At 33.7% G+C, this 18,692-nt stretch overlaps 1 protein-coding gene across 1 annotated transcript; it reads left to right on the top strand.

Annotated features, from left to right (window-relative positions):
* Positions 1-1,328: 1,328 nt before the first annotated feature.
* Positions 1,329-17,394, top strand: LOC138697182 (uncharacterized). The gene is made up of 9 exons (XM_069822749.1): positions 1,329-1,454; positions 4,917-5,056; positions 6,877-6,943; positions 8,639-8,694; positions 11,559-11,594; positions 14,164-14,296; positions 14,451-14,536; positions 16,500-16,527; positions 17,163-17,394. The coding sequence occupies exons 1-9, from the start codon at positions 1,379-1,381 to the stop codon at positions 17,222-17,224; spliced, it is 684 nt and encodes a 227-aa protein (XP_069678850.1). The 5' UTR covers positions 1,329-1,378; the 3' UTR covers positions 17,225-17,394.
* The last annotated feature ends 1,298 nt before the right edge of the window (positions 17,395-18,692 follow it).

The raw sequence follows: 18,692 nt of genomic DNA on the forward strand, positions 1-18,692 counted from the left end.
TTATTATTATTGTCGTCTTTACGTTTTGGCTGCAAAACAAATCAAGACGTTTTGTAATTTTTCGCGGTCTGAAGACGAAATTATTATTGAATATGTGTCACAACATAATGCTCTTTTTAATATGAGCATGTGAATTAATAAACAATTCAAACAATAAACCCTTACATTAGGCCTACAGATTACATTTTTATCACGCCCGAGCCCCAGAGAATTTCGTTCAGTGTTGGGTAAGGGGGAAATTCTCTCTTCTGTAAGTTTTCCAACAGCTCCCTTGCACTAGATTTCGGCTGCCATAACCTCAAATTTTACAGAAAATAATCGATGATGTTTAGGTAAAATATCGTAACCCTTATTGTTTGGAATACACCATGTAATGTAATACAGTATCATAATAATAATAATAATAATAATAATAATAATAATAATCAGTTCATAATCTGAGTTACTGCCAATCTTTCAGCTGTAGTTACGGGGGTCTTGACAAAATTTGTAGGTAAATTAACATTGTAATTTTCAATTAAACTCAAAACATAATGAAACTGGTCAGGTGAGAGTCTGAAATATTCCTTAAATTTTGTAGCGTTTTTATAAAGATGTCTCATTATCAATGTGTTAAAACAGCCTTCTGTAAACCTATTCCTGAATATTTCATTAGTCTGTAGCTAGTTCCTTTTATAATACGCATGCTCGATAGTGATATCATCATTTCCCTCTTCTAGAATAAATAGCAACTCCATTATCTTGGCTTTATTCATATAATTTTTAGGTTATGTCCGTGGCCTACATTAATTTACTTGACCATATGTAGTAGATGAAGGAATAAACAAATGAGAATCTACAGCGATGTGCGTCAATAAAGAAACCACTTCTCGGCGATCATCGCCAGCTTTTACAATCGCCGGCGATGTGCGTCCGACGATGATCGCCGTAAACAAACCGTATCTTAAAACTCACCTTCCGATATAACGCACAAATGAAGTAAGACCCGGTAGCTTCGTTAAATCGGGCTTTTCCTTTGCATTTCTACCATTCTATGTCTAGAGAACGGACGGGCATTGAAATAAGAATCCATGCTGAATTTTCAACCAAAGAGGGAATTAAGTGTGGCGAATTGTACTGTCCGCCACTAAATTTTTCTGAAATGTGATTTGAATGAAGAGCTGTAAACCAGCGAATGACAACCTAATTTGTACACGCCCCGTGAATTCCCATAATGCAACAGGAAAATTATGATAAAATCACGAATGAATTGTCACGGTTGACAAGTCAAGAGGAAAGAAAAATCCCCGTATTTATAAAGTGGGCTGTTCATGTGACATATTTCCTGTCTATCATTTAAGTGTACAATCAGTATAGGTGACCCACATATCCTGTGGAGATGCAGCACATAGCTACGTTATTGTTCACCATGGTGATATATTCTTTAACGTCTGGACTTCAACAAGATGTCGAAAGTGAGTATAATATTCATATATTCCATTTTTTACCTTCTTATAGTAAATGAATTATAATTCAGTTCAAATTGTTTCCATGACGACTATCTTCCTTCGGCACAATACATTAAAAATAGTCAATACAAAATATCCTGCATTCAATTAAGGACGAAGCCATATAAAAAACACTAAAATATAAAATATTTATTTATTTATTTATTTATTTATTTATCTATCTATTTATTTATTTATTCTGGTGTAGTTAAGGCCATCGGGCCTTCTCTTCCACAACACCAGGAATACAAATACAATAATATATAAAAACAGAGAAAAAAATACACTATATACAAAATAAAGCTACACAAAAAATAAAGAGAGAGAGTAAAGCCACACAAAAATATACACAGGTTGCAGTCACACAAACTTTAAATGAGTGATTAAGTATCATAATTAATTGTATCCTAACTAATTAACTAACATAAACAAGAAACTTGCAATTTTAATCTAGATTAAAAAAGAAATAGAAAAAAATACAAATCAATACTTCTAAGAATACCTAAAAACATTAACTAAGACAATATTTTCCAATTTAATTTTGAATTGTGATAAAGTCCGGCAGTCCCTGACGTCATTAGGTAACGAATTCCAGAGGCGAGGTATTTCTACAGTATAGGAAGATGAGTATAAAGACGCTCTATGATGAGGGATAGAAAGAAGTGCTTGATGTCGGTTTCGAAGAGTTGTAAGAAATTGAAAGCGCGATAACAGATAATTCGGAGTAGAAGTATGCGTAATTCTAAACAGAAGAGACAGTGAATGTATTGTTCTTCGTTCCTTCAGACGCACCCATGAAAGTAACTGGAGGGAAGGTGTTACATGGTCAAATTTACGAGTATTGCAGATGAATCGTATGCACACATTATGAACACGTTGTAGTCTCTCAGCTAAGAGTGATCTTACATTAGTTAGTAAGGAATCGCAATAATCAAAATGGGGCATTACAAGCGTCTGAATAAGATTGGTTTTAGACTAAGTGGTAGAAATTCTTTCATATGGAACAAGGAGTGAAGTTGAGAATTATTTTTTTTGCAAATGTGTGTTACTATTTAGATCGCTATCCACAAAAATGCCAAGATTTTTAACGGTTTCACTATATTTAACAATAATCCCATTCAATATTATATGTGGTATAGTACTACTATCAAGAGTGCTTCGTAGACGATTATGTCCCATTACGATTGCTTGCGATTTCTCTGGATTTAACCTTAATCCAAATTTGTGTGCCCACAGTGAAATCGAATTCAAGTCTTCGTTTATTTTGTTTACTGCGTCACTAGTCTCGTCAGGGTGGAAATGCAAATAAATTTGCAAGTCGTCAGCATACATATGGTATCTGCAATCAAGTTTTAAATAATATGTATAAAGGAATGTGTGACAACAGCGTAAACAAACCTTAACCGTGACAGGTTACTCCAGTATTAACAAAAACTGACATCAATAAATAAAACAAAAATCAATAAAATGTATATCCTCATACGTGTTACCATCAGCTGGCTTCAGTTCTTTGCTCCTGTTCACAGAGATATCCTATGTAGATTTTCGTGAACTGTCGTTGAAAAGAACTGATCTTGACTCAGCTCTTAGCTGAACAGTGTTTCAAATATTTGAGATCTATCTACTATGAGACCGGCAATACTCTAATACAATATCTTAAATAGTTTCACAGAATCCTATATACAGCAACAACAGTTTCAAGATAATTTAGCAATTTTTTCAACGTTTTCAAAGTTCTTAGTAGCGTAAGCAATAGGTGTAACTTTTGGGAGCATCACTTGACAAATTTACCTATAACATGCAACACATTTTAAAAACAATAATTATCGTTTAATATTAAGACATTTCGTGTCAATTTAGATTCCCCAAAAGTTGTTTATAGAGCAAAATCCATTCTCCAATATTACACACTGAACCAACAAACCAAGAAATTACTTAATCTAGTTAATTTTTGAGAACGGCAGCTTCATAATTTCTTTGAAAATCAGGGCTCAATTTGAAACTCCTTTCCAGCAGAAATCTAAAGGATTTCTTATTTTAAATATTGGTCATTGTCGGTAGAAATAGTCAAAAATATTTTTCTTTCAACGTCGCACTCGCAATGCTAATGGTGAACTACTTCTTCAGCTTTCAAATTTAATATAATATTTAATATTTTTTTTAACTTCAGCCCGATGAGTCCATCCTCCCCGCATACCCCACTGATCTTTACTAAGTGTCTACTACATTAGTTTGTAACAATTCTTTCAGCGCGACGAAAGATTTCTCACTTCTTCTGTCAATAGTGCCAAAGATGTTCCGTTCAGTGGAGCAGGTGGTCATATAGTGTAGGATAGGTCAAAAGTGAAAGAATCATCAAGTATTCTGTAACAGCGAGTATTTTGCACGCGCAAATCCAGAGCAGCTGTTATTTTGAAATGTAGTACTGAAAGATGCTGTTACTTTTTATTATTTTATTTATTTATTTATTTATTTACTTATTTACTTCTTTAATTATTTATTTACTTATTTATTTATTTAATTATTTATTTATTTACTTACTTCCTTATTTATTTATTTATTTACTTATTTTTTATCTACTTATTTACTTATTTTTTATCTACTTATTTACTTATTTAATTATTTATTTATGTATTTACTTATTTACTTCTTTATTTATTTACTTATTTATTTACTTATTTATTTATTTACTTATTTATTTATTCATTTACTTATTTAGTTACTTATTTATTTAATTATTTACTCATTTACTTATTTATTTATTTACTCATTTACTTACTTATTTATTTATTTAATTATTTACTTACTTATTTATTTATTTACTTTCTGATTTATTTACTTACTTATTGACTTATTTATTTATTTATTTACTTATTTATTTATTTATTTACTTATTTACTTACTTATTAATTTATTTACTTATTTACTTATTTATTAATTAATTTATTTACTTACTTACTTATTAATTTATTTATTGACTTATTAATTAATTAATTAATTTAGTTATTTACTTATTTACTCATTTATTTATTTACTTATTTACTTATTTTGCAATTTATTTATTTATTTATTTATTAATTTATTTATTTAATTATTTATTTACTCATTTACTTATTAATTTATTAATTTATTTACTTATTTATTTATTTATTTACTTACTTATTTACTTACTTATTTACTTATTTACTTACTTATTTACTTACTTATTTACTTACTTATTTATTTATTTACTTACTTGCTTATTTATTTATTTATTTATTTATTTGCTCTGGTGGAGTTAAGGCCATCGGGCCTTCTCTTCCACACCACCATAAATACAATACAACTACAACTACTTCTACTTTTTGGAACAGTTCCAAGCAAGTTCTACAACTGTTACGTTATTTTTCCCCACCTCTATAATAAATATATGCTCCACCTATTTACCAGGTCTGAGCGACATATTCGCGGATGAATTCGACTTCCAAGACATAGCCAGCGCTCCTTTCGGACTAGGGGACTTCATGCCGCATCATACTCAAGGGCAGTCAAGGGTATTTCGATCGGCAGATATGTTTAAGAAGCAACAGGTTAGTACACATGCGACTATTTCAACGTCTTCTCAAAATACCCTTGACTCAGTTTGGAAATACTCAAATATGTTCCTTAAAGATATTATACAGTTGCGGCAAAACAAACAACACTGAAATCATCTTTCATCTGCTGTCCACGTTTCCTTAGCAACGAAGTATTTCTTCACTCTATTATAATAGTTTGACATATTGTGAATTCAGTGTTGTGTTGTTTTCTGCAAGAACAGAGGAGAAGGTGTTTATTGTGGAACATTATTTCCGGTCATACGGAGTACTGAAATTACAAACATATTTCGAAAATCAAGATAAGTCATTATAATATACAAGGCGACATAAGACTGGCCCGTATGACGGAATTCCTCAAGGATCAACATTAGGTCCCCTACTTTTTCTAGTGTTTATAAATGATCTTGCCCCCCTAGTAAAAGATGTAGGTCATCCCATATTATTTGCAGATGACACAAGTACAGTAATTACAGCCAATAACTCCAACACATTCCAATCTTCAACAGAGGAAATTCTCTTCAAAATATGTGACTGGTTCTCAGTCAATAAATTAGTATTAAATTGTAACAAAACTAATATATTTCAATTTAAATCCTGTCCAAATTCAACCTCGCAAATTTCTAGCGCAATAATTAACAAGAGATCCCTATTAGAAACAACAACAACCAAATTTCTGGCTTAAAAATCGATAGTGTGTTAAATTGGAAAAATCATAGTAAAGAAATTACTCCCAAACTAAATTCAGCTTGTTTTGTTATTAGATCTATGCAAAAGATAGTAAATATCAATACCTTAAAAACAATATACTTTGCATACTTCCACTCGGGAATGAGTTTTGGGATAATATTCTGGGGAAATTTCACAGATAGCAACAATATATTTCTATTACAAAAAAGAGTAATTAGAATAATAGTAGGTGCCAAATCTAGGGAATCGTGTAGGACTATTTTCAAAAAACTACAAATAATGCCCATGGCTTGTCAGTATATCTTCTCATTAATAATCTTCCTCGTATGTAATCGTGAAAACTTTGTAACTAATTCAACAGTTCATAGCATAAATACACGTCAAAAAATAACTTTCATACTCCATCGGAAGGTCTATCGTGCTATCAAAAAGGAGTGCGTTATATGGCAGTAAAAATTTTTAATAGCCTCCCTATGGATATAAAAAATGAAACTGGAAACATAAAATTATTTAGGGCCAAATTAAAGAAGTACCTAATTTCTCACGCTTTCTATTCTGTAGGTGAATTCATGACATTCAATAACACTTCATGAAATTGATACTAAAACTTTGTGTTGTACTAGTAGACTATATTGTAAATCTCGTCTGTATATATTTCATCTAGATTGTGACTATAAATTCAGATTTTATAATAGTATTAAGTTTTTTGACTTCTTCCATATTGTAGCTCTAAAGCAATGTATGAATACTATGGAATGTTAATAAATACAATACAATACAATACGGAAATTCCTGAAGATATCTAACATTGTTGTGTTATTTGGTGCCGCATTGTTAAATGACTCCTGGTACTGCTTTTTAACGTGGCGTAAGTTCGGCCCATTGTGACGCCCCACTTCGTATGACCGGAAATAATGATTCTCCTCTGTTGTGAGAACCATTAACTGCAGAAATCAACTCAACACTGAATTAAATTAATATGTCAAAAAATAAATACTTTGTTGCTAGGAAAACGTGGACAACTGACGAGCGATAATTTTAGTATCGTTCGTTTTGCCGCCACCGCATAAGGGTATTCAATATATATTAGGGCTAATTATTTTTCTGTATTTATGTTAATACAGTGTTGCAACATCGCTCATGTTGCGCCCAGTAAGAGGGCCAAGACGAAATTTTCAGAGTGTACGAAAGGTACGTAAGTTTATAGTTATGTTGTTTTTAATGAACTATTTGTAAACTATTAGAGATTAGGGAAAACGCGGATATTCTAGTTGAAAAAAGTAAAGCGATTGGGTTGGAAGTAAATCCCGAAAAGAGTAAGTATATGATTAAGTCTCGTGACCAGAATATAGTACGAAATGGAACTATAAAAATTGGAGATTTATCCTTCGAAGAGGTGCAAAAATTGAAATATCTTGGAGCAACAGTAACAAACATAAATTACACTCGCGAAGAAAGTAAACGCAGAATAAATATGGGAAATGCGTGTTATTATTCCGTTGAGAAGCTTTTGTCATCCAGTCTGCTGTCAAAAAATCTGAAAGTTAGAATTTATAAAACAGTTATATTACCGGTTGTTCTGTATGGTTGTGAAACTTGGACTCTCACTTTGAGAGAGGAACATAGGTTAAGGGTGTTTGAGAATAGGGTTCTTAGGAAAATATTTGGGGCTAAGAGGGATGAAGTTACAGGAGAATGGAGAAAGTTACACAACACAGAGCTGCACGCATTGTATTCTTCACCTGACATAATTAGGACCATAAAATCCAGACGTTTGAGATGGGCAGGGCATGTAGCACGTATGGGCGAATCCAGAAATGCATATAGAGTGTTAGTTGGGAGGCCGGAGGGAAAAAGACCTTTGGGGAGGTCGAGACGTATATGGCACGATAATATTAAAATGGATTTGAGGGAGGTGGGATATGATGGTAGAGACTGGATTAATCTTGCTCAGGATAGGGATCAATGGCGGGCTTATGTGAGGGCGGCAATGAACCTCCGGGTTCCTTAAAAGCCAGTAAGTAAGTAAGTATTTGTAAACTATTAAATACTCCATCAGTCAAGTCATTCAAGTATGATTTCTTTCCAGTTAAGTATATCCATATAAATATTTACCATTTAAATGAATTACAATTTCTCTTCCTGTGTTAGTATAAACTTGAAATTGAATATAATTATCTCTGTGGTTCTGGGAGAATTTATATTGGTACCCCTGGCACGATTGTCGTTCATTTTTTATATTCATATTGACCAATATTGAAGAACGTGATCAATCGCAGGAATATCGCAAACATTTAGTAGTCTACTCATAACTTGGTCAATTTTATAGTTATCTTAAAATTATTTCCTAGACATAAAGCTAAAATTTCATATTAAATTAATATAAGAAAATTGAAAAATGAATATTTTTTACCCTCGAAGGTGCATATAACTCCTTAATTTCCCCAGTGTTTGAGTATGTGAACTGTAAACCAGATATAGTGCAAAAGGCAACAGTACATAAATACTGAAATATTTATAACGCTTAAAAATTTAAAATTTTGTGAGAATTTGTAACATACATAAACACAGGATAAGAATTTCCGAATTATCAGAAAACAAATTTGGATCTCAATTTCATAATTAACGGTAAACAATTTCAAAATGTGATACCATTCACAAGGGTAGTATCGAAAATAGATATCAGCAAAAGTACTTTCATACCGGTACTTACAAATGACTTTCAAGGAACTCGGAGGTTCATTGCCACCCTCACATAAACTAGCCATCGTTCCCTATACTGAGCAAGACTAATCCAATCCCTAACCATTATATTCCATCTCTCTCAAAATCCATATAATTTCAGTTTAACCATAGTCTAATCGACATTTTAATTTTTCTTTTCAGAAGTGACTGAAAATTCTCCTGAAAATGCAAAGAAGAGGCCAATAAAAAGATTTGTGGTAAGTTCTTAATAACATCAAAATCTTCCACGACAACTTCATAAACAAAGAATAGTAAAACAATAAAAACAATTGAGTTGTCTACGATTATGGAGCAACTGGAAGACCCAGGGTTGAAACTCGAGTGGCGATGGTATTTCTAATTCAGTCGTAACTTACAGGATGTGTCCGAAATCTACTCAGGTTACTGTAGAATTAAATATTATTCTATCCTGAATTAAAAGACGGAAGCAGAGGGGTGTTCACCACACCACATTCTACCGTGAAGATGCATAGAGTTCTACGTAGCGAGTGTCATACAAGAGAACCGTCTCACGTCATGGTGCTTGAATTTAATGAAAATGCATATTTAAAGCTAGCTAGTTAAATATATTATGAATAAAAAAACTAATTTTCTTTCGTTAAGAAACGTGGTGATATTCGTTTGTTATCTTTTTTTTTTCTCTCATTTACCAAATTTAAAGACTTGAAAATCGTTGCTACTTATGCCGCTTCTTCTGCGCACTCGGATCCTCATAGTTCCGCGATACAGCTCTCGCATTAATGCTCTAATCCAGGCCTGCACAAGGTTTGCGCTCTCCGAGCCGGCTCACAGCTCATGAGCGAAATGCAGATATTAGCTGCGCTCTGTATAAGGGTGGACTGGAAGAAGGGGTGATCTCGTACAAAATATACACAAAAGGAAGTACTATTACGAATGTTTATGAAATGAATTCCCGTTCAGTGTTTGCAAAACTATTTTGAACTATAATTAATTAATAAAGAAATATTTATTTTACAGAAAGAGTAAACTGTTTCTTATTATTTTTATTGAATTTAATTTTTAAGTTAAAAAGCTTAAATTTATTATAATAGAAATTCTGTAGCTACTTAAATGTATAATATCATTTTGTTATAATTTTATTTATCAGTACATCAAAACGGGGTTTTATGCTGTTGGCAGCTGAAAGGAACAGTAGCCTACTGATCATAATGAAACATCTGTTCGATGTCTGCCTTTATTAAAGTTGATTATAGAAAACAGTTGCTCACAAATATAAATGTTGAGCCAAACATAGCAATCATTTTCACAGCCAGCCTGTGTAGTCGTGGATATTACCGCTAATGTTTAGTCTTGTAAAACTCAACCAGGCTAGTAGTATTATTCAAACGATCTTTAGCCCCTACGTCACATTGAAGATCAATAAGTTCGAGCTGTAAATCGTTAAATGTTAAATGTTATGTTCCGTCTTTTAGATTCCTCCATACTGTACTGTAGCAGTAGGTAAGCAACGTGAAACAGTTACTGAGAATAGGCCTACACACTGCACTCCACTAGATAACTGAGTGGTCGTTTCCCTTTCCTCTACCTCTAGCAAGTCTATGTCATTCTGACGTATCTTCCTCTCCGTTTCGGCGAGCGGTAAACACAGCTCTCCCGCTCTCGTTGAGCGCTGTTTGTGCAGGTATGGTCTAGTCCATTTTCTCTCTTAACTAACATTAATACAGTAGTATGGCATCTATAATTCAATCGTACACCGTCCAAATCCATAGGTATGCAGCTGGAAGTCTAGGAACACGACTGAACACACTGTAATTTCAAGAACCGCAAGGGGAATTTGGACCTAAAGTAAAACAACCTATAAACAAATATAAGCCATTTAATGCCGTGGTCGATGCAAGTAGTTCCGGTAAACTGACAAAAAAATCACGTTGGAAGATTGTTTATAGATATATTTGTCCCGGATGTTAAGAAAGATACTTCTGGATTCCTGGAGTGGTCAGACAGATGACACTACACTTACTGACGAAGGAGTAAACAATCATTTACATGGTAAGATAATTAAAACACAAATATCTCTCCAAAAACTGCAAGATTTGTGCAACCCTTGGATGTGTATTACAGAAGAGTGTGAAAAACCAGCCGGTATATTAAAATATTTTGTAGTTTTCAATAGCTCTTTGTTCCGACTACTTCATTTCGAATCCCACTATGATATTTAAAAGGAGAGTCACAAAGTTAATACTTACTTACTTACTGGCATTTAAGGGACCCGGTGGTTCATTGCCGCCCTCACATAAGCCCGCCATTGGTCCCTATCCTGAGCAAGATTAATCCAGTCTCTATCATCATATCCAACCTCCCTCAAATCCATTTTAATATTATCTTCCCATCTACGTCTCGGCCTCCCTAAAGGTCTTTTTCCCTCCGGCCTCCCAACTAACACTCTATATGCATTTCTGGATTCGCCCATACGTGCTACATGCCCTCCCCATCTCAAACGTCTGGATTTAATGTTCCTAATTATGTCAGATTAAGAATACAATGCGTGCAGTTGTGTGTTGTGTAACTTTCTCCATTCTCCTGTAACTTCATCCCTCTTAGCCCCAAATATTTTCCTAAGCACCTTATTCTCAAACACCCTTAACCTATGTTCCTCTCTTAAAGTGAGAGTCCAAGTTTCACAACCATAAAGAACAACCGGTAATATAACTGTTTTATAAATTCTAACTTTCAGATTTTTTGACAGCAGACTAGATGACAAAAGCTTCTCAACCGAATAATAACAGGCATTTCCCATATTTATTCTGTGTTTAATTTCCTCCCGAGTATCATTTGTATTTGTCACTGTTGCTCCCAGATATTTGAATTTTTCCACCTCTTCAAAAGAAAAATTTCCAATTTTTTTAATTTCCATTTCGTACAATATTCTCGTCAAGAGACATAATCATATACTTTGTCTTTTCGGGATTTACTTCCAACCCTATCTCTTTACTTGGTTCAAAATATAATAAGAATAATAATAATAATAATAATAATAATAATAATAATAATAATAATATTAGTATTGTTAAATTATTATTTATAATTAATTTTGTTTCAGTGTTTTGGAGACTGTTTCGCAAGGAAGTACGACTTGGTAAGACACCCTCTATATTACAATCGTTATTTTGTTACATTCTACTAATGTGGAACATTTATGCCTATACTTTCTTATACCCCAATCCTCTTCCAATATTTATTCATGGATTTAGCTCATCAGATTACTCATTGCACAACGTAAAGAATATTGAACGGTCTAATGCAAAGGTCATCAGCACAGTGCACCGTGGGGCTAGCGTCTCTTACCCGAGGATATGACATTGCACTAGCGTGTATCCCTGCCTGCTGGAGGGTATGCTATTTCCCTATCCCTTCTGCACGACGGAGCATATTTCGTTGCACATAATATCTATTGAAATTGGAGCTTTGTCTTGTTACAGACGAAAAAATAAATTATATAAAATAATAACAATGAATAACAACTTTAACTTTACTGAAAATGCACTTCCACGAAGAAATTGTGGTAGTACCAGTAGTAGTAGTAGTAGTAGTAGTAGTAGTAGTAGTAGTAGTAGTAGTAGTAGTAGTAGTAGTAGTAGTAGTAGTAGTAGTAGTAGGTCGTGAATATGAATCATGGAAGACCCTTTCAGGACAGGGAAAAGGTGTTGAGATGTATAGCGAAGTAATAGCCGCCAAAAGTTGGATTGCAAACAAGGAAGGACCTTCGACTAGTGAATGGATATCTAGCCTGGAAATGACAGCAAATTTAGCAGCTGTTCGTTCCGTTCCCGGCAGATCTCTCGACGGTACCCGGTGCAGACATGGCTGCCGGAGATTGAAACTTTAGCACACGTCTTGGGATTCTGTGAACAGGGATTGCTCTTGAGGAACTCTAGACATCATCTTGTAAGATCCAAAATTGCTGCCGCATTAAGAAATAAGGGCTGGATAGTAGAAGAAGAAATCTCCTGTCTAGCTGAAAATGGGTCAACGAGACGAGTAGACATTTTAGCGTACAATGCTGACACTAAACAGGGCATCATTGTGGACCCCACGATACGTTTTGAAGTAGGATGTCATCAGTCAGCCGAGGTCCACCTTGAGAAGAAGTCGATCTATGAGCCTATAGTCAACTATTTCAAGCTGAAATATGCCTTAATTCACGTTGAGGTATTCGGCTTGCTCATGGGTGCTCGAGGGACTATACCAGCTTCTTTCGAAGAATTTCGACGGCAGTTTGCTCTGCCAAAATCTCTGAGGGATGACATTGTAATAATTGTGTTAAAAAAAAATCCTGCCAAATCCTAATTAATCACATGGTGCCACATTAATAGCAATTGTAATTTTTCACGACATTTTCTTAGTTTCCCTTCTTTAAAATTTAATATCTATGTTTACATATGTATAATAATTTTTTGATGATATACTGAGTCCGTAAGGGCTACCCTCAATGGGAGAAAGTTTATTATTATTATTATTATTATTATTATTATTATTATTATTATTATTATTATTATTATTAGTAGTAGTAGTAGTAGTAGTAGTAATAGCACTAGTAGTAGTAGTAGTAGTAATAGTGGTAGTGGTAGTAGTAGTAGTAGTATTAGTAGTAGTAGTAGTAATAGTGGTAGTGGTAGTAGTAGTAGTAGTAGTAGTAGTAGTAGTAGTAATAGTGGTAGTGGTAGTAGTAGTAGTAGTAGTAGTAGAAGTAGTAGTAATAGTGGTAGTGGTAGTAGTAATAGTGGTAGTGGTAGTAGTAGTAGTAGTAATAGTGGTAGTAGTAGTAGTAGTAATAGTGGTAGTAGTAGTAGTAGTAGTAATAGTGGTAGTAGTAGTAGTAGTAATAGTGGTAGTGGTAGTAGTAGTAGTAGTAGTAGTAGAAGTAGTAGTAATAGTGGTAGTAGTAGTAATAGTGGTAGTGGTAGTAGTAGTAGTAGTAATAGTGGTAGTAGTAGTAGTAGTAATAGTGGTAGTAGTAGTAGTAGTAGTAGTAGTAATAGTGGAAGTAGTAGTAGTAGTAATAGTGGAAGTAATAGTAGTAGTAATAGTGGTAGTGGTAGTAGTAGTAGTAGTGGTAGTAGTAGTAGTAGTAATAGTGGTGGTAGTAGTAGTAGTAGTAGTAGTAATAGTGGTAGTAGTAATAGTGGTAGTGGTAGTAGTAGTAATAGTAGTAGTAGTAGTAGTAATAGTGGTAGTGGTAGTAGTAGTAGTAGTAATAGTGGTAGTGGTAGTAGTAGTGGTAGTAGTAGTAGTAATAGTAGTAGTAGTAGTAATAGTGGTAGTGGTAATAGTGGTAGTGGTAGTAGTAGTAGTAATAGTGGTAGTGGTAGTAGTAGTAGTAGTAATAGTGGTAGTGGTAGTAGTAGTAGTAATAGTGGTAGTGGTAGTAGTAGTAGTAGTAATAGTGGTAGTGGTAGTAGTAGTAGCACTAGTAGTAGTAGTAGTAGTAATAGTGGTAGTGGTAGTAATAGTAGTAGTAGTAGTAGCAGTAGTAGTAGTAGTAGTAATAGTGGTAGTGGTAGTAATAGTAGTAGTAGTAGTAGTGGTAGTGGTAGTAGTAGTAGTAGTGGTAGTGGTAGTAGTAGTGGTAGTGGTAGTAGTGTTGTGGTAGTGATAGCTGTAGTAGAATAATATTGGTATTTGTACTCGTACAACAATTATTTCAGGTTGATGCTGAAGGTTATCTAGTCCTCGACAAGCTGATGCCTTTCGTCAAGAATGCTACCGAATCTGGAATGGCGTATAGTGAAAAGGAAGAAGTCGTGAAGCGTTGTACGGATTTCTCCAGATTTTGCAAAGGCATGTAGATCCATGTATCATAATTTAGGGAGGACTATGGAAGAATGAGGCGCATATTTCATAATATGAAATTTCATGCCTATTTGCAAAATGTTTTGGACATGAATTCCCCGTTTATTGCTATAGCACTGATTATTTTTTCGATTTTCTTCAGATCTGACGATTGTGGATTATTACGGCAAAAAGTGCAACATGGCGGCTCTGTTATTTGCGCAGTGCATGAAAGTCATGTCGGAGGTCGTAAGTAGTGATTTTATTACTGATGTTATGGTCGGAACTCATTTAGTGTTGGAAAAGAAAGATTTCAATGTATCTTGATAGATTGAATTAGTAATTTGTCCTTGAATATACTCATGTATACTTTAGAATAATTATTAATAGCATAACAAAGTCACAATATTGATATTGACTGTGAGTTATTAAATTATTATTAGTAGTCTATATTGGTACTAAAGTTTTGCACTATTTGTTTCTCAGAAACTAATCGCATCTAATCTTATGTCATTTAAATGAAGTGATCTTACTATTACATCTTTTATAAACATCCTGTTATTTTTCTACGAAGTCGCCGTCATTTTCATTCCCTGCGCCATCTGTCAACGAGACGCTGTATTCCGCTCGGTAAAAAATTAAAAATCCTTGATGTGATTTCGACAATCAACAAGAACACTTAGTTTCAGCTGATAGTGGTGGACCCAGGTTTCGTCTCCTGTAACTATACCCGACAGAAAAATATCTCTCTCAAAGCTGGTTTTCCGATGCTTACTGCATTACGCAGTTCATGTGTTGTGGTACGGCAGTCTTCTTTGTTGACTGCGTCGATTCGATTCTTATTGCATTCTGTCATTGCCGTTGCTGGCCTAACATTTCTGTCACGACATATTATATTTCTTGTATAAGTATCGATCTCAATTGGACCAATTTTAACCACAGCGAGGAATTAAATCACAACCCTTTGTTTTGTAAGAAGATAGAATACATCAACCATTTTGAACAGCTATTGTTTCACATCCACGTGTCGTATCGCATTATCTGTCCGTATGGTGAAACTAGAGACATCTTCTGGTCACTAAATTAAATTGGCAACATTATGGTTCGCCAGATTTTTAAGAAAAAAAAAAGAGGAGGCATACTTTCGTAGCAACTCAAGTAGATTTGAATAGAATGCAATGGGATCACAGACTAAGCATAATGGTCTTCCTACAGTCTTAGAATAATAATATGCGTTACAAGAGCGGTATGTTGAAGTTTTCATGTTCGAGGAAAAGTTTGAAAAAGCGAAACGTAGTTGAGCTTTTTTTAATTTCCGAGAATTGAAAGAAAACATACCGCTCGTATACCGTACATTATTTTGTGCGAACATCGTTTATTACATACCGGAAAGAGGAATTTCTAATTAGTTGCAATGAAATCTCCATCTTGGTTTCTGTTCAATGACGGCAAATTTGCAAAACAAAAATATCTATCTTCAACATTGTTGTTTTAAAATGTTTTCTGTGTTTACTATACTCCAGCAGGCCGTGATATACGTCTGTCTTTTTTTTCCCTCAGTCTATGATGAGTCTGGAATCTTGTTGATTTTTTCACGGCTTCCTTAATGTTACTTGCATCACGACTGCAGTAACTTTAGTGGAGTTGTAGAGTTTACTTAATTTTTGCAAATATTTAAAAACAATAATTAACAGTGAAATTTAGGTGAAATTGCAGTGGTAAGTTTCCAATTTATAATTATTACTATATTGAACGTCTCTAAAAATAATATGTTAAAAGCCTAAAGCAGTAAAATCAATATGTCACTTAGGCGTTAAGAAGAGGGAAATTGTTGTGTGTGTTAGAATGGGAATACTGAATGTGGAATTTTAGACTTTCCGCGGATTGGTTTTGTGCGGAAACCAAGCAAATACGCACGATCTCGCACAAAGTTAATTTTATCTACAAATGTGTAACAGTAGGCCTACAGGCCGATTATATTTATGAGTAAATTAGAGAACATACACATACACAAAGCAGAAATATGTTTATTGTAATAACTAGTAGGGCATTATTCTATTTCATAAAATGATATTCAAGCATTTCAGGGAAAGAATATGAAACAAATGCCTCAATTTCTTATCTAGTATCCTTATTGTAGAATTGGGAACAATTCCTTAAACGAGCACTGTGTTTAATAAAATGAATTAAAGTGTTTACTTTTATTTTTCAGAACTGTCCAGACGATAAGAAAGTTAAAAGTAAGTAATTCAGTACAATTAAACATTAACTTATATCACCATGATTTAGTAACAGTAACATATTTAATACCATAAATCTTTCCTCAAACAGAACATGAAGTCTCAGAGCTTTTATTCCAAGGCCAATCCAATTTATTACTCGTTTCTATGGTTACAAATAGTTACAGATATTAATTACTGTCTTTCTCTTGTAAGCAGTTAATATTTCGATGGAAAGATGTTAATAACTTTTTATCGTATTTTGACACCTCGTAATTTCTAGCTAGTCACGACAAAAGCATGTGAAGTGTCACCGATTATTCCAATCCTATCACCTCAAGGCCTGAACTCCCTTCAGGGATAGTTAATTATTGAATCTGTTGTCCACGATAGAGTAATGGCCACATCACAGTACAGCATATCGCATTTCACTATATAAAAATAGTTGGTAAAATTTGTACAAATATATTGAAGAGAAAACGTCACCTAGAAAAATCTCCCGCACGCTGTCTTTGTTTGAAATAAACTTCACTCCTAATGACCGGTACTTGAACCAAAGAATCCGATATAGAATGCAGATACAGTAGTCATTTGCCATACTAAGCTATATGATAATTTAATAACTGTACAGTAAGATATCTATTTTGTTGTTCCAGGTGAATTTTGTGACTTGCACAGAGAGCATCTGACTGAGAAGATTGAGATTGCAAAGATATAGCAGCTGCACCAATAACATGGAATTATGAAGAGCAAGTACACGAGATGCTTGGACTTCTCTGAAATCTGTTTAACCAAGTTGTTCTGTTTAGACTCATTTTATTATCAAATGAAAATATTTAAAAATAAAATATATGTTTAATTCGCACAATAAACAATTCCTTTACTTGACTCTGATGTCAGTACACTTTTATTTAGAATTATATCCTTTTCCTAGTGTGGGAGGTCTGTACGTACGAAGTTTTGGACGTCCAAAAAAGAACAAAATTTGAACCGCTTACTGCAAGCAAACTATAAGATATACGTTAATGATTTATTTACTGTTCGATATAGGATAGATGCCACTTCTTAACAAAATGTAAACAGATTACAACAGATACGTGGGGGGTGAGGGAGACCAGGCGGAAGTGATCTTCTTTAGCGACCTCGGCACGACGCTGCGATGAGTCAGAGACGATTGCGTCACTGTGACTTGAGATACGTAAGCGAGCAGTACCTCGTTCTGTAGCTCAGTGATGTCAAAGCAAGCGCATTTTTCTGACCTTGACGTCGGCATCAAGCGCTAAGTTTAGAAAGAGGAAGGGTTGTGTATATGAATAAGCAGCCTGTTGGATTAAGAAAACAGTGGTGCACAAACTTCAAACGCAACGTGAAATTTTATGTCGTTATTTTTATATGGCTTCTTTCTGTTTAATATTATCTATATTGTCTGTAAAACAAAAGTACTAACACCAATTTCTTAATATTGCAGTTGTGTTTTAAACGTTAATAACATAATAAAGAGTTAAGAAGATATATTCACATAAATTCCAAAGTAGTATAAGTACACTGTACTAAATGGATGAAATATATCAATCATAAAGAAAGTGATATCCAAAAAAAAGAGAGAGAGAGATTGAGTATGACATGATAAGTTGGAATTGATATTCATGATACTTTTAGCCTTATAAAAGTAATCAATACACTAATCGAAACAATATTACAGTACAAAGCAAAGTTACCTAGGTACTGCATCTGTTTTAAGTGTAAACTAATATTCCATAACAAAACTCTTATCGCATTGTGCTTTTAAGGTGATATTGGTGAGCAACTTCCTATCATCAGAATATTAAATTATTTTCTCGAAATCTGCTGAAGCTATAGAGCCGACATTTTTACAACACATGGACACGTATCTTTTGCTTATGATGTAACAGTAGTTGCTTTGTTAATTCATTTCCTTACAAAGAATTTCCATGCGAATATTTTCAAAAATTTCAATACACTATCTTCAGTAATACGTACTTACGTATATTAGATTTACGAAAACAATCTGTAAGGCTACTAAATAAATAGGCCTATATCTGAAAATTTCACTTTTCTATACGAAAAGTCTTTTAAATAAAAAAATCAAACTTGTGAAAAATGAGCATTAAAATTAAAACTTACATTCTTATAATGCACTTATACTTCTCAGACAAATCTAAAAA

This window comes from Periplaneta americana, chromosome 3 (genome assembly GCF_040183065.1).
Source record: "Periplaneta americana isolate PAMFEO1 chromosome 3, P.americana_PAMFEO1_priV1, whole genome shotgun sequence".
Taxonomy (NCBI): domain Eukaryota; kingdom Metazoa; phylum Arthropoda; class Insecta; order Blattodea; family Blattidae; genus Periplaneta; species Periplaneta americana.

Excerpts from the sequence above, each read along its gene's own strand:
- LOC138697182 (XM_069822749.1), top strand. The coding sequence starts at position 1,379 with ATGCAGCACATAGCTACGTTATTGTTCACCATGGTGATATATTCTTTA. Across the intron at positions 6,944-8,638 it reads ATTTTCAGAGTGTACGAAAG|AAGTGACTGAAAATTCTCCT; the intron begins GTACGTAAGTTT and ends TTTTCTTTTCAG. Across the intron at positions 14,537-16,499 it reads TGAAAGTCATGTCGGAGGTC|AACTGTCCAGACGATAAGAA; the intron begins GTAAGTAGTGAT and ends TTTATTTTTCAG.